The following is a 16,774-nucleotide window of genomic DNA, read 5'->3' as shown; positions in this document are numbered from 1 at the left end:
GACTACTTAGAATCATAGTAATTCTCCACTATATTGCAATTCACCGATTGCATTCTGGATGTTTCCCAAAATGTTTGCTTAATAAGTTTACATGTGATGAGGCAATCAAATTGTTTAGTGAGGAATATTCAGTCTTGTTTGCATTCCAGTTGGTTGACTTTCTGGACGTCATCGATGACCCGATTCTGGGATACACTGCACCCGCCGTCATCACCGTCCTCCACACGCACTTGGCTACATGTGCAGTTGACTACCGGTAATCACGGTGACTTTTTATCAAGCTAAAATCTTGACGAGTATCTGGAATTGATCCACATGATGAATCACTGTATTGGTATTGTACACTTGGACCTGCAGTTTAAATATAATCGCATCTTCCTCTTAAATCTCTGTTGCTCTCTCTCTGTATGTCAGGCCGCTGTATCTGCCGCTGCGAATGTTGCTCACAGCAGAGTCCTTCTCTCTATCCAGTAACATCATTGTCGACACAGCAACCTTCCACCTCAGGTAAATAATGGCCTCTGTTGACTGAACTTTGCATCACAGTCCAAACTTGTTGTGAAGTTTTCATTGATCTTCTCGTTTAGATTCATCTTGGATGACTCCGCCCTCTACCTCTCCGACAAATGTGATAGCGATGTAGTGGACCTGAGGAGGGGTGCGTCACACAATACAATATTCTCAGTGTTCCTTTTTTTTTTTTTTTTTTTTTTTTTTTTTAAAGCAGCATTATTCCGAAATGTGGAGAAAAGAAATCCCTTCCAACAAGGAAAACGTTAGCTTTTCTTTTTTTTTTAATTAAAAAAATAAATAAATAAAAAATCCTAAATCCATTTTGGGATAAGGCTGCGACAAAATTTGGGGGGAAAAAAGCGCTGTGAATACTTACTGGATGTTATTCATGATGTTTATTGTTGTTTTTAAGTCATTTTTGTGCATTGACCAACTGATATTATAGGCATACCAAATAAACTAAAATGAACAGCATCGTTAATTAAGAAACGCTGACATTGAAACCATTTTTTGTTTTTACTTTTTGTGACATAGACTACATTTGTGTTCTGGACATTGACCTGTTGGAGCTCGCCATCACCACGTGGAAAGGCAGCAACACAGGCAAGCTGGTGAGCACCTTTCAACTGAGGACGCACTTTGTTTTTTCCTCCACTTGGTCGTTTAGCTTCAAGTTAGATTGTATTTTGTTTAATCTATGAGGAGTAGTGCTTGTCAAAATAGTATGTTTAGTTTAAAAAAGGGGGGCCAATAAAATATAAACCAATTACTCCGCCATGCTTCATCTTTAGGTCAATGACAATTAATTTGAATTGCTCCTCAAATCACCATCATCCATCCACTATTCTCTAGGCTCAGCCTCTGTTTGAGCTCCGCTGCTCCAACAACGTAGTTCACGTCCACGCGTGCGCTGATTCCTGCGCCGCCCTGGTCAACATGCTGCAGTACCTCGTCTCCCAGGGTGACCTGCATCCGCCGCCTCGACACACCTCGCCCACGGAAATAGCCGGCCAGAAGCTACCAGTAAGGCTTGGTTGTTTAGCTGACAACAAATGAGGTGGCGGAAACCTGTGATATTTTAATGTTTTGTCTTTAGCTGTCTGAGAGCCCCGCGTCTGTGCTCCCCTGCCCCGCTGCTGAAACCGCTGAGATCAACCAGTGTGATCTGACTGATGCCTTAATAGACACCGATAAGACCCACCAGGAAGAGAGGATAGATCCAGGTTCTGCAGAGATCATTTTTACGGCGTCACTGTTTAGCATCCAGATGCTGACGGACCCCCCCCCCCCGGGATTGTGCGTCTTTTCGTGCAGGCTCGCCCTCCATGCCGAGAGGCTCACCCGTCTCGGTCTACCTGTTTCCCGGAGAGGCCTCCAGGCACGACCTCTCCGTGCTGGAGGAGGAGGAGGACTCCGAGCTGGACGGTGCTGTCGCCACGGCAACCGAGGCGCAGGCAGACATGATGGTGGATGAGGAAAGCTCGGAGGCCTCCACTGACAACGATGACTTTTGCATCCTGGAGGCTCCTGGCATGGGCATTGCTGTGAGTCTGGGGCAACGATGAACTCAATGTAGAAACGTATTATCTTAGGCCACATTTCCACCAATCAGTACAGTTAGTTGTCATGTACAATTTTTAAAGGGGGAGTCAACACCACAAAAAGTTATTGACATAATATAATCATGTACTATGCAGCCCTATTAGTCTAAATATGGTTTTCTGGTTAATATTATGTTAGTGGAATATGAGTTAAGTAGCTAAATCCAGCAGTTTTTATCAATATCCGAAGGCGGCCATTTTTCCGCTTGCTGTCGCGTGAAAATGACATCACAGTTGCTCCAACCAATCACAGCTCATCTTCAGATAACAGGTGAGCTGTGATTGGTCGTTGCCTTGAGCAACTGTGATGTGGCAAAATCACAAACCTGTACATATGACTGGATAGCCGATACGCCAATGCAAGCCATTGAAGTCACAGGGCAGCCATCTTGTTACTGCCACCTCGCGAGCAGACTACAGTTTAAAGTCCAGGGCTGGGCAAACTCGGTCCTCAAGGGCTGAAGTCCTGCGGGTTTTGCGGGTTTCCCTTCTCCAACACAGCTGATATCTGATCATGTCATCAGCCAGCTCTGCATAAGCCTGATAACGATCCTGTTGATTGGAATCAGCTTGTGTTGGAAGAGGGAAAGCTCCTAAACTTGCAGGACTTCGGCCCTCGACGCCCGTACAGATGGGACATAAACAGCTCGAAGACAGTTAGTATAAAGCCGGAGTTGGGGTGGTTACTATTTTTTAACAAGTTAAAAAAAAAAAAAAAAGTGGATGTTATGTGCTGCTTTGAAGACCCCATTTTTCTTTTATCGCTCAGTACCTTAGATTCCAGTATTAGGTTTGGCAGAGGCATCTTTTGTTGAATTACAGTTATAATTCTTTAATAAAATATATACAAGTTTCCTCCTGCACTAAACATCATTAAGCATATAATTTCTACACGTATTTAAGGCAAGTTGTAAAATGTCTGAATTGCTCTTGTTTATGTTTAATAAATTTAAAACAACATAAATCATGCCATTTCTACTAAGTACTGTCTCAAATGTTATCCAATTTGGATACTGTAAATGGATAGGATCGTATGCCGAGAAACGTTTCTCTCTCTCTCTCTCTCTCTCTCTCTCTCTCTCTCTCTCTCTCTCTATATATATATATATATATATATATATATATATATATATATATATATATATATATATATATATATATATAAACAGCTGGATTTTACTGCACAACTCATATTAATCAGAATGTCCTGTTTAGACTTGAGGTCACACATGACATATTATCGTCAAGAAATTATTTTATGAATTTATGGTTGACTTCCCTGTGAACAAATCAGACACACACAAATATTGAACAAGGCAAGTTTCTATAGCACCATTTCCACACATGGCAAAGACAGATGTCATTGGTGTCATCCGGCAGCCCAGAGACGGCGAGCCTGTGGTGACGGTGTTGGTGGAGGGGCCCATCCACGTGAAGGACAGCCACTTCTCCCGGCCGCGAGGAAGCTCCGACCTGCTCCGCGCTCCCAGCCACTTCCCCGTGCCACAAAGCCGAGTGGTGCTGCGGGAGATCTCTGTGGTGTGGCATCTGTACGGTGGCAAGGACTTTGGTGCGAAGCCCTCGTCTATACACGGCCAGCATGCAAATAGGTAAGATAGGAAGGGTAGGTAGTACTGTGGGGGATGACGTTTCTGTTTTTCTGTGAGAGATCAATAGAAATAAAAGTATCAAAAGAAACGGGTAATACATTGAGATGAGATCGTACAGATGATCTTGATTATTTTGGTTTCTCTTAAGCCTCATTTCAATACCTTCCTTCTCCCACCAGGGGTCGTTCCGTCCCATCTGGTGTCCGAAGCTCGCCATCTCGCGCCACCGGTTCTTCTCGTCCTCAGAACTCGTGGAGGTGGGCTGGAGGCAGCGGCCGTCAGCACAGTCTCCTCATGGAGATCCAACTCACCAAGGTGTGTGTACTGGCACATCAAAAATGTTTTTGGACAATGACAGAGATGTTCCTGTATTGTCAGTAGGGACGATGACAAGAAATTCAAGTTTATCGTGCACAAATCTTGCTGGATTTGATTACACTTCATGGTTCAAGTGACACGATTCAGGATTTTTTTTGTTTTGTGCTCAAGTGGCGCAATTTGAATATGTGGCAACATAAGATTGGAATCATGCACTAAATCCGGCCTAGGTAATCTGACATCCATCATATTCGTCCCGTTTCCGGTCCCCAGGTGTCCTTCCAGCATGAGTCCTACCCGGTGCCGTTGGTGGGACAAGACGGTGACTCTTTGGCGTCCACCGGGGTCGGCCTGGGAGGGGAGCAGCCCATCTCCAGGCAGGTTTTCATCGTTCAGGAGCTGGAGGTCCGCGACCGCCTGGCCTCCTCACAAATCAACAAGTTCCTGTACCTGTACACGAGCGAGAGCATGCCCCGGAGAGCCCACTCCAACATGGTGAGGAACAAGACCATTTCTCACGACCTTGCCAATGTTTCCATCTCCAATATGGTATATAAAGATTTTTTATTTTATTTTTTTTACTTTCTATCAGTTAACCATAAAGGCCCTGCAAGTGTGCCCCGAGTCCGGTCTTGGTGGTCCAGAGTGTTGCCTCCGAGTCAGCCTGTTGCCACTCAGACTTAACATTGATCAGGTACTGCTATAGTATAACTAGTTTCTGTCCACGCTTAAGTCTGGGGTGGAAAACAGCAATTGGAGTTTATGAAACAATGTTTGGAACCTGATGTCTGGTTTTCCTTAGCCTTTTATTGTTGCATGGAGTTCTGATACAAAAATTAGCAAAACACAGAATTTCTATTCCAGCTTCATTAAATTCAAGGGCCCCACTTACATAAATAACAATAAATGAGATTTTTCTCTCATGTTACGTACATGTAACCTAAATTGCTCCAGGTCCCAAAAACATATATACATATATCATAGCCATGTTTACATAGCTATGATATTTGTATCATATTCAAGCGACAACTTTTATGACATCGCAGAATCTAGCCTAACCCCGGGTTTTCACTGGATGCGGTTGCGGTGCGGTTGCGGTGCGGTGCGTCTTGACTGCGTGCTCCGGACGGGTCAATTTTTTTGTCAATCCACACCGGCTCCGCACAGCTGCGGTCCGGCAGCTCCGTCGCCGCCCACTTCCCAACGTGTCTCGCGGGACCGCGCGCGCGCGATCATGTGGCATTTCACAACGACAAACATACAGAAAGTCTGCTCAACAGAGAAGCAGAAAGATATGAGATTCCATGCAGCATCCTTTTTTTGGTTGTCCTTGTAAAGTATATTAATAACGAGAGTCGGGTCAGTGCGGGTCCACTCTTTATTTCTTCCGGGTCCGGCTGCCGCTCAGTACGGCAAGCGAGACGGGCACAACAAGCAATCGCGAACATCAAACTCACAATACATTACAGTCCTTATAAAAAGGATGTGCCGTGTCATATATTATTTTGTGGTTTTCCACCTCCAATATAAACCTCTCCTCGTCCATGTTCGCTGGTGTCTAAACCGTGAATGAGCACATGGCCCGGCGACGCCCACGTCACGTTTTGCTGAAAAACTTGCGAAATAGGAGCTGGCGAGTATTTTATTCTGAAAGGTAACGGAAATTTATTTTGAAACTGCCTCGGTCTTCCTGTCGCGCTCGATGTGTTTTGTGCTAGCTTGCCATTTGCCGGAGGCCTACCGCTGCGGCGTCCGGCAAAAATAGAAAATAGGCTATCCTTGCGGAAGGCTTGCGGCACGCCGCAAGCCTTCCGCAGTCAACACGCAACGCACCCGCAAGCGGTGTAGACTGCACCATTCGAATGAATGGAATCTAATTGCTTGCGTCGCCGGACCGCACTGCAACCGCACCGCAACCGCATCCAGTGAAAACCCGGGGTAAGGGCTCCTGGCCAACTGCTCTGTAAAAAATGGAATGTTCAAATTCATGCATTAATCTCAAAGACAAATGTGCTTAATCTTTTCTTTTATTTACTTATTTATTTTTAATATTTATTTATTTAAAAAAAAAATTATATATATATATATATATATATATATATATATATATATATTTTTTTTTTTTTTACCAGGCAGCTTTGGTATAAGTTTTAAGATTGCTAATCTGAAAGTCATCTAAAGACCTGATTACTATCCATCCATTTTCTTAACCGCTCATTCCTCACAAGGGTTGCGGGGGTGCTGGAGCCTATCCCAGCTGGCTTCGGGCAGTAGGCAGGGTACACCCTGAACTGGTTGCCAGCCAATCGCAGATCTGATTACTAGTTAGAATAAATTTAGTCTAAAATAAGGCATACCATAAGCTGTAATTCCACTGGGGTAGATAGGCCAAATAAATAAATACACTTTTTATGGTATGTGGTATTTATTTATTTATTTATTTATTTTTATGACTATATTTGTTTAAACAAAAAAAAATCCTCAATTCATTACTTTTCATATTTTGTTGAGACCAATTTATTTTATTTTGTATGTTTTTTTGTTTGTTGTTGTTTTTTTTGTTTTTTGTTTTTTAAATTTTGGTTCCACCTTTTAATTTCTGCAAATCTAAAACAAGCCTTCTTGCTTTGCCCGTCTGCTGTCCAGGATGCATTGTTCTTCTTGAAGGATTTTTTCAGTAATCTAGCCTGTTCTGTGAACCCCTACCTTCCTGTGGACGCTGCATCTGAAGGTACATCGAGTGCAAAAAAATAAATAAAAATGCTATTGCAGTAATTGTTGTCTAATGTGTGTGTTATTTGTTCGTGCAAGTGAAAGCTGATGCCTCCCAGAAAACGTCGGAAGACGCTGAGGCAGGCGGCGCTCTTGGACTGGATCTCTCGGCTTCAGTAGAAACAACTCACAGCGAGCAGAGCTCCTCCTCAGCCGGCTCTACCTCCTCCTCCGAGCAGCCAATCTACTTCCGGTATTAACAAGCGCAGTTTAGATCCGTGCTTAACGTTTACCCGAATGAGCATCATCGTAATGCCGCTTCTCGCTCACGTGTCTCTCAGCGAATTTCGTTTCACCTCTGAAGTGCCTATCTGGCTGGACTATCACGGCAAACATGTGGTCATCGAACAGGTATTTTCCACAATCTCTGTTTCAAATTTAACGCTGATCAGCCCCAGTATTGCAGTAACTCTCACAGTAATACTGCTTCTGCTTTCACAGGGAACCTTTGCAGGGATTCTGATCGGTTTGGCTCAGTTGAATTGTTCTGAGCTGAAGCTGAAGAGGCTCTGCTGTCGACACGGGTACATTTTAATTCATATTTGAGTACAGCGGGGACAAATTACAGTTGAAATGGTCATTTGTAGAGATGTGCATTTTTATGTATGCAGTTTTTTATTTGGACTTTAGTTAAGTTATTCAAGAACACTTGAATTATGATCAGAGATGAGAAAAGTAAACACATTCTCTATAGACATTGAGGTCATGTATTTTAATCGTTTTCATGCATTTAAAAACAAAAGCAACGGCCTTGTTGTGAAAATGCATCAAGTAAAAAGTACAGATACTCGTGTTAAAATGTAACGGATAAAAGTAAAAAAAAAAAAAAAAGACTGTCTAAAAAATAAATAACAAACTACTGAAAAAACTACCCAAGTAGTATTTGTATTTCCCATCTCTGATTATGATTGAAATGTGAATATTCTCTATGGTGTCAATAACCATGCCCCGCCCCCTTCCACCCAGCCTGCTGGGTGTCGACAAAGTGATCCAGTACGCCGTCACCGAATGGCTGACCGACATCAGGAAAAATCAGCTGCCGGGCATTCTGGGAGGCGTCGGCCCCATGCACTCGGTTGTCCAGCTGTGTAAGTGCACACTTTTGCCAAAGATGCATTTTAAATCATGTATGTTTCTTCTCAAAAGTTTTTTTTCCCCTCTCCCCTTCCAGTCCACGGGGTGAGGGATCTTTTCTGGCTGCCCATCGAGCAGTACAGGAAAGACGGGCGGATTATCCGAGGTCTCCAGAGAGGGGCCGCGTCTTTCGGCACGTCCACAGCGTCGGCGGCGCTGGAGCTCAGCAACAGGCTGGTGCAGGCCATTCAGGTACCTGAGCATGATTGGCTGGGACTTGTCACCAGCCAATCACAGGGCACAAACACACTCTGACTTCCGGCACAGGACCTCTGGACTGCAGACGTGCTCACCACAACAACACATGTTGTCTGTATTATTATCATATAGATCACAAGGCAAAACGAAACCCAGCATGTCCTTTATGTTGAAGGCCATTTGCAAACCACATATGATGACCACAATCTCACATGTTTCCACTCTTCCTTTGGGATCAATAAAGTTGAGTCTTTTTGAAGTCGCGCTCCCAAATTTTGCAGGCCACCGCCGAGACGGTGTACGACATCCTCTCTCCGACACCGCCCTTGTACCGCTACGCCATCACCGAGGGCCGGGCTCCTTCCAGTCGGCCGCGCCGCGCCGCCCAGCCCGCCGACCTCCGAGAGGGCGTCGCCAAGGCGTACGACACCGTCAGGGAGGTGAGTCACGCATGCGGTACGTTCAGGTCAGTCGCTCACTTTTTCTGCCACCCGGAAGTATTTTGGCACCTGTTGTTTAGGAAATATTTTGAAATGCTCCATTTTGGCAGGTCAGTAAATCGAATTAATTCAATTAATCGTCATTTTAAGTTATTCAATTCCAAAAACTTGTCAATACGTTTTTTAATGACTTTCTCCTTCACTCACAAAAACGTATAAATACGTTTTTTGTTTTTTTGTTTTTTTTTATGCAAGAGCATACAGATGGCCTTGATGCAGCTTCTGACATGAAGAGGTGGCTTAAAGCAATTGTAGTTATTACAAAATACGGCCAGCAGGTGGCAGCAGAGTATGAGATCAGCCGTGTTGCAACAAGATTTTTTCCAAGTGTTTTTTAAAAAAAAAAATTATTTATTTTTTTACACAGGAATGTGAATAACTATGAAACCTAGCTGTATTCTAATGCTAATTGCTGCAAAACGGAAACAGATACAGATTTTTTTTTTCTTTTTTTTTTTTCTTTTTTTTCTTTTCTTTTTTTAAATAGCAATTGAACATAATATTCTGTCGGCCTTGCAAAATCAGTCAAAATCCAGTAAAACAGCCGGGAAAATGGCTGCAAGTCAATGAGTTAGAAATCGAATCGTTGAAAATTTGCCAATTCGTGAAATTCCATTTTTCCTTCTGTATTATCAAAAGCTGTTCATCTTATTTGTTCCATCCAAATATTATTGTGAGTTGTAATTTTGCACAAAATTTGTAATCGTAATTAATCGCATGACTTGTTAGTAGCTATTGTAACATGTTTACAATAGCTACCAAAACTTAATTGTGACATTTACACACAAACTATGAATGTTAAGTTTACAATAGCTACCAAAACTTAATTGTGACATTTACACACAAACTATGAATGTTAAGTTTATGTTAGATTTAGAATCAGTATAGAAATTTTTTTTTCTAATAAATGAAACCTTTAAATATTTTTTGTGTTGGGTTTATTAGATTAAAATCAATTAAAATTGTAATCATTCTGAATGACTGAAAAAAATCTAGATTTTACTTTTAGGCAACCCAGCCCAAGCTCCATTAGTAGTTTCGTTCTCATCCCGACATCTTGTGTTACTTTTTCCCTCTCCACCAGGGAGTGATCGACACAGCGCAGACCCTTTGCGACGTAGCATCCCGCGGGCACGAGCAGAAAGGTCTTCCCGGCGCGGTGGGCGGCGTCCTGCGGCAGATCCCGCCCACCGTGGTGCGCCCGCTCATCGTGGCCTCGGAAGCCACCTCCAATCTGCTGGGCGGCATGCGCAACCAGATCAAGCCGGATGCAAGGAAGGAGGACTTTTTGAAGTGGCGCACGGACGACTGCCAAGAATGATGATTGTTTTGTGTGCGTGTGCGGATATGAAATCAGGGAGTGAAAGTTGGGTTCAAATGTGTGTGTGTTTTTTGTTTTTGCATTTAAGACTAATGTATGTTAGTGTGTCATCCAATGCAAAAAGGCAATGACTACCGCCAACTGTGACACCCGTTGTTGTGTTGCAGCATCACTGGCTGACGTATGCAGCAGGAACTCTGTGAGTTTCGCCTCCCTCCCTCAGTATTACGTTCATGGTCACATTCTCCTCACTTGTTTGATTCAGTGTGCAAACATATCGCCATCATGGTCCCTTTCTTTTGATTGATTTCTAGTTCAGTGGCATTTCAGGCAGTCGCCCACTTTCAAAGAGCACAGGGAAAAGAAATGGGAGACAAAACCCACAAGAACATAAGAGTGATGAGACACTGTATGTCGCCTCCACATTTTGCTATATATATTTTTTATTCTTTGACATCGTGTGCCATAAAGTTAGCAGTGTGCCCCCCTTTTTTATGTTGCCTTGCTCAATTCCACACCCTTCCAAACTGAAAAGCTCATCTTTGATTTGCCTGACTGAATAGAAACACTTGAAGCCTCAAAATCTAGTTGCAAACTTCACAGAAAACAAAAAATAAATAAATAAAAATCAGGCCAGACTACCAAGTGACACTGTCGGTTGTCATCCTGTGGTTCTGCCACTTTCATCACAATATATTTTCGATGAGATTTGGAGACAACAAAGATCTTTTGTTACATAGTTGTTCCTTCATCTTATGTTTTGTATGTTTTTTTTCCTCATTTAATTCAGTGTATGTTATTAATTTTTAAACTAAGCAATGATGCGATGTGATTGTAGTAACCACTGAGGATATGGAGTTTGTGGTTCTAAAAAAAAAAAAAAAAAAAGTTTTACATTTTTATCTTTTTGTTACGATGTACCTAAGAGTGTGTTTGTGTGCGTGGTAGAGAAAGAGTGACAAAGAGTGTGTGCTTGTGGGCGCGCCTAATGCATGTTTGTGAGGGTGGTTAACTTGTAATGAGGGTATGCTTGTAATTGCTATTTACTTTATCATCAACAGTATGGATGACCTGTATAGTACAAAACAATGAGTATATTAAAAAAAAAACTTATTTAAAAAAAAAAATAAAAATACTACATTCTGTCTCATCACTACCTTGGCATGCCACACCTGGATTCCCTGGCAAAGGAGAAGTGCTCACTCACAAATGTATTTTGTAGACAATGTTTGAGAGAAGTGGGTCTTTTATATGTAGTGGATGTTTGAGTTCAGCTAATTAAAAATAGGAGATAAAAAGATGCGTTTATATCTTATAAAACAAATGAAACCGTACAGCTACTCGTAACCTCAAAATGTTAAATATTTTGTGTTTGAATGGAAAGAACTTTTTTTTTATTTATTTTTTTTTAATTTTTTTTACGAGTTTGTAATTTAAATGATGTGATGGATGATATTCAAAATCTATTAATGTGTTTTAGGATTCAATATTTTTACCGTCTGCGATTGGCTGGCAACCAGTCCAGGGTGTACCCCGCCTACTGCCCAAAGCCAGCTGAGATAGGCTCCAGCAACCCCCCCCCGCGACCCTTGTGAGGAATAAGCGGTTAAGAAAATTGATGGATTAATATTTTTACCGTTTCTTTTTTAGACGGAACTATGTATGCAAGCAAACGTTCCGGGAAATGTTTAGGCGACGCAACTTCCGGCCCATGTGTTATCTGACGCTACTCTGTGACATACAAGGTTTATCCAACGTTTATAAAATATAAAAAAAATATATATATATATATTTGGTTTGAGTTAACATGAAGCTTCTTACGCATAACATGTTGACTTCCCACGTCAAGGGCGTCACCAACGGATACCCGCTGCTCATCAAGGTAAAAATAAGCAACCATGAACCGTAAGCGGAGCTAACCCGTATTTGTTTTATTTGCTGTTATTTTAATGGAAACTCGATAGCGAAGACCATCTACTTTAACCGTGGTGACGTTAGTTTGAAGTTGGATATTCGCGACACATCCAGTCCAGCCAAAAATAATTTAGTGTGCAGAAGTTAGGATTAAATCCGCACTATCATTGCACATATAGGTCACATGACCTGGAAGCTATTGTGCAAAAATGCACATTATGTATAAAAATTACAGAGGTTATTGAGAGATGTGGTATTGAGGGGGATGTATCTCTTCACTGACAAAACGAGCTTAATAATTGACAAATGTTGTACAGTGCTTATAGGCATTATATTCTTTATCATGTGCAAAAAAATCAACTAATATTCTTGCAGTTTGCAACAAAGTGTAATGTGTGTACATGGGTTAAATGCATTTTATGCCATCTACTCGTGGAAGAGCTTTTAAATGTTCTGCCTATCAATATGCGTCACACACCTGATGATCTACATCAGCACAGGTGTTAGGTCACTTCTCCAGAAACCTTACTATATATTAGGGGTGTGAATTGCCTAGTACCTCACGATTCGATTCGTATCACGATTCACAGGTCACGATTCGATTCGATACCGATTAATCCCGATACGAATTTATAAGTCGATTGTTGCGATTTTTTTCATTCAAATTTAGAAAATACTAATCAGTAAGCTTGTAGAGTGTAAGATTTATATGAAAATGTATTATTTATTTATCTGAAATTTCAGTCTTATAGAGGTTGTAATCTGTTTCATGTTTGAACAGCATTAAAATAAAATATTAAGGCTTAATGTTCCGTTCATATAACATTCTTCCATGCTCAAGGTGTGAATCCTAAAAAAAAAAAAAATCGATTCTGCCGATTATTGAATCGATTCGAGAATCGCGCGATGTAGTATCGCGATATATCGCCGAATCGATTTTTTTTTTAACACCCCTACTATATATATTTGTATGTAAGCCATTAAGACACCAATTTTCCATGCATATGTCCTTTTCCATTTGCAGGCAACAGAAGTGAAGGTGAACGAGGTGGACTTCAATGCTCAATTCGTCAGCCGCATGATCCCCAAGCTGGAGTGGAGCGCTCTGCTCCAAGCTGCGGACGAGGTGACCACGAGTCAGGAATTGGACATTATGGCATCAAAAAACAACGCATGTAATTTGAGATAATGTTTGCCTCTGTAGTTGGGTCAGCGACAAGACCTGCCCAGTGAGCTGGTGGCCGACTTTGAGCACAACGAGGAGTTCCTCAAGAAGGTGCACAGAGTTCTTTTGGAGGTGTGTATTATTACTCGTCTGTTGTGTGCGATTGTTAAAATGGAAGCTCTGGATTGTACGTTTACATTATTATTATTATTATTATTATTATTATTATTATTATTATTATTATTTGGATTGGCTGTGGCAAAGTGGGGAAAGTGGGTAAAGATTAGGGGTGGGAACTTCTGGGTACCTCACGATATGATACGATATGTGATACAAGGCTCACGATAACGATTGTCACGATAGGACGATACCGCGATTATTGATATATTGGCCAGGTAATAAATCCACGATAATCTACAATAAAACTACTCAAGGCATAAACTGATGTTTCACTGAAACACAATATTAAAACTTGTGTCTTCTTCACAGTGAGTACTTTAGTGTTTTGTTTTTTTGTTTTTTTAAACAAAGACAAATGTCTTCTTAACAGAGACCACTTTCTATCAACAAATTTGTCTTTCTTAAATACTATTGTCATGCACCATGTTAAATAGTTAAATAATCAACTGTTTCATTTTATAAACAGACACATTTTTGTGTAACATTGCAAAAATAAATAAATAAAATTACTTAAATATCAAATCCATATTAATATTCCTCAGAAATTGTGTGCTTCAAAAATTCAAAACATAAAATATGTTTTAAAATGTTAAAAATTTTCAAGATATAATACACATTTTTAATAGGAACCTACGCAAAAAACTGAGTCAGTTGCTGGACAGATAAATGTCTTACACAAGTAAAACTAAGCTCATGAGTCTTCTTCGCCTGAAGACTTGCGTCCATTTCCCCGCCACCCTTATGAAGTGCTCCCCCTAATGGCCCGCCAAGTAATTGCTCAATAAGTCATGAACAATGGAGCCGTTATAGTGGCTGTATATTAACTACAAATATCGAGTTACTTGCGTAGGTGTATCGATAATTTATCGCGATATTGATATATCGCCATACTCCTCGTGAAGATTCCTCTTTGTTTTATTTTTGATTCAATGCCAGAAGTTATCAATCATTTTTGTTTGTGCCTTGATTTACAAGGTGAATTTGTTCTTTGGCCATGCTTCTAACTTAAGACGCTTGTATCTCAAATTGTCATTCCCCAATGAAATTCTGGCGTGTCCTAAGCTACAAATACACAAACATATATTTGCTCATGTTTGTAATATTGCTACTGTTCTAAGTATTGAAATATACTAATATTCACAACGACTAGGCAAGAATTACAAACTTTGTTTTTGCTACCCAAAGATTTGAGTGTGAATGTGAGGTACTGACTGTGCTCTTTTTAATTTGTTGCTTTATGAAGTGGCTTGTGTGAGTTTATTTTCAGAGCTTTCACATCCAATATGGCCGTTGTACTGACATACCACTGGAAGTATTGTTCCCGTTGATGCCATACATATTGAGATCTGGCGACCTCTAGTGGCCGCAGTGCGATTCACACGCGTGTTTTCTCCAGGTGGAGGTGATGGAGGGCTGCCTGCAGTGTCCCGAGTCGGGACGACAGTTCCCCATCTCCAAAGGGATCCCCAACATGCTGCTCAATGAAGACGAGGTGTAGACGACACACGCACATTGACAGACCGGACTGGACTGTTGTGTTTGTATGTGTGCGCGTTGCGAAAAAAGGAAGTCGGACTGTGGGTTGGGTCGATGCCAAAAAAATGATCGCATCATTTAACTTTTATGTTTTTTGCCAGCAAAATGGCCCCCAAATGGAGATTGACACCCATGTTTGTTTTATATGTATTTATTTTTGTAAGCGTTTTCCCCCCCTCTTTTCAATAAACCCTGCTGAGATTCCCTCGACAGCCAGAAGTGCATTTTGGGTTTTTGTGGCCAATGATTGACTTTATTATAGCTGTGAGTGAATGTAGACGTGTGCACGTGTAATGTTTGAGACGAAGTGTGCGTGTTAGTGTGATTGTAGAGAGCGCAGAGGTCCAGATGACGTGGCAGCGGCTCGTCTATATTTGGCTCTGAGGAGAAAAAAAAGGCAGCAGACAGACTGGAAGTTGTTTTTCACAACCCCCCCCCTTTTTTTTTTATTCTTTTTCATTTTGAAACCACCTGCTTTGGTTTCTTTTTGAAGTTGTCTTCATCACTATCAAGGCAAGTCGCAACAGACGCGGTAAACGACGTGATGGTTTTGAAAAGAGGGAGCGGGTGAGCGCACCGTGGCCCAAAAACTCCGGAGGCAGGCCGAGCGAGTCCTACCTTTTCTTTCCTTCTACTTAAAGCAATTACAGGCCTGCAGCCACAACTATAATGACAGTATGATGCGATGGCAGAAGAGCGGCAATAAAAGCCACCCGTGACAGATTAACAGCGCTGTGCAAATCCTGAACTGTAATTAACAACTGGAAGATAAAGTAGCCTGCTGAGTGATGTCAAATGCAAAATAAAGAGCTGCTGCTTTCAAATGGCTGCAATCAATTAATGCAGTTTGAGAATTTTATTTTTCTTTTTTTTAGGCTGCAGTGTAGTTAGTTACATAGTCGAGAAGAAGCAGTCAGGTAGAACTGTCAATGCACACGCAATCCACCTACATGCAATAAACATGTTTGATGCATATGGGGTGTGTTACATCAGCTTGTCACCGTATAGCAAGTTCAGTCATTTCTTCTTTATATTACATTCAAATGTTTACATTTCTTTTTAATGCCTCCTCTTCGTTTTACTTTGTAGGCTATTATATTATTTTATGATATATATAGAGAGAGACAAGAGTTTTGATTTCTTGTGATATTTGTAGCATTTTAGAATAAGAATCTTTGTCATTGTAACGTACAACGAAAATTGAAGTGCCAAAGCCAGTCAGTGCAAAAAACATTCAAGTCCTGTAAAACTATAAAAGACATATTTAAAATATAAAACCAACTAAAAATAAACACATAGTGCCAAGGGGAAAAAAACACATTTCTTGCAGTAGCACAATCCTTCTTTTCCTGAGCAACAAATGTTACCTTCCAGAATGATTTAATGTCATTAATAAATTCCTATTGTTGAGAGATATGTAATCAGTGATGTGTAATGTTGCGCTTGTGCCACTGTGAGGCGCTCGAACACTTTTATTTTATCTTACTTTGTTCTTGTTTTCTTCTTTTTACTTTGATCCTGGAAGCTGATGAGTGCAGACGTGCTTTGTTGTGCTCCACAATAAATACGCCATACTTGGCTAAAGAAACTTCATCTTTCCGTCATCCATTCATCCGAATGCATCGTTAAGCTGCCAAAACTTAACACATATCTTAAGGAGATCATGCCGGCTGTCGATGTTTTTCGCCCAGTACTATGCACACAGGTTGACAGACAACACGTACACAAAAAGCCAAACAAAACACCGAAAAGTAAAGCAATGGGCCGCAGCAACGTGTGCCGCCATCTTGTTTTATTCTACCATTGTTTGGGTGAACGCCTGAAACATCTGCGCTAATGTTAGCAGTTAACTGTTATTGTAGTTGACATTGGCAAAGATGTCCCTTTCACCATTTATATTTATTTAAATTAAACAAAATATATTTAGGATGAGAGCCACATCTGGACTTTAAATTTTTATATTTTATTATTTTTATATTTGTTTAAAATGAAGCCATCTAATCTGTATGTTA

At 41.0% G+C, this 16,774-nt stretch overlaps 2 protein-coding genes across 2 annotated transcripts in view; both read left to right on the top strand.

Annotated features, from left to right (window-relative positions):
- The window catches only part of atg2a (autophagy related 2A), a 30,256-nt gene extending 19,135 nt beyond the window's left edge, over positions 1-11,121 (top strand). The window contains exons 24-42 of the mRNA XM_077533060.1: positions 150-256; positions 415-507; positions 588-658; positions 1,048-1,124; positions 1,366-1,536; positions 1,610-1,736; positions 1,828-2,057; positions 3,495-3,724; positions 3,904-4,039; positions 4,316-4,537; positions 4,635-4,736; positions 6,689-6,773; positions 6,854-7,007; positions 7,096-7,165; positions 7,256-7,338; positions 7,781-7,902; positions 7,986-8,140; positions 8,428-8,586; positions 9,731-11,121. Coding sequence (XP_077389186.1) covers positions 150-256; positions 415-507; positions 588-658; positions 1,048-1,124; positions 1,366-1,536; positions 1,610-1,736; positions 1,828-2,057; positions 3,495-3,724; positions 3,904-4,039; positions 4,316-4,537; positions 4,635-4,736; positions 6,689-6,773; positions 6,854-7,007; positions 7,096-7,165; positions 7,256-7,338; positions 7,781-7,902; positions 7,986-8,140; positions 8,428-8,586; positions 9,731-9,967 — 2,631 coding nt within the window. The 3' untranslated portion in view covers positions 9,968-11,121. The remainder of the gene's footprint in view (positions 1-149; positions 257-414; positions 508-587; positions 659-1,047; positions 1,125-1,365; positions 1,537-1,609; positions 1,737-1,827; positions 2,058-3,494; positions 3,725-3,903; positions 4,040-4,315; positions 4,538-4,634; positions 4,737-6,688; positions 6,774-6,853; positions 7,008-7,095; positions 7,166-7,255; positions 7,339-7,780; positions 7,903-7,985; positions 8,141-8,427; positions 8,587-9,730) is intronic.
- A 504-nt stretch (positions 11,122-11,625) lies between these two features.
- Positions 11,626-14,974, top strand: trmt112 (tRNA methyltransferase activator subunit 11-2). Its single transcript, XM_077532891.1, has 4 exons — positions 11,626-11,849; positions 12,906-13,007; positions 13,086-13,178; positions 14,623-14,974. Exons 1-4 carry the CDS (start codon positions 11,775-11,777, stop codon positions 14,722-14,724), a joined length of 372 nt encoding a protein of 123 aa, XP_077389017.1. The 5' UTR covers positions 11,626-11,774; the 3' UTR covers positions 14,725-14,974.
- Positions 14,975-16,774: the final 1,800 nt, after the last annotated feature.

This window comes from Festucalex cinctus, chromosome 9 (assembly GCF_051991245.1).
Source record: "Festucalex cinctus isolate MCC-2025b chromosome 9, RoL_Fcin_1.0, whole genome shotgun sequence".
NCBI lineage: Eukaryota > Metazoa > Chordata > Actinopteri > Syngnathiformes > Syngnathidae > Festucalex > Festucalex cinctus.
The sequence above is the reverse complement of the archived record's forward strand: the minus strand, read 5'-3'. Positions and strand labels throughout refer to the sequence as shown.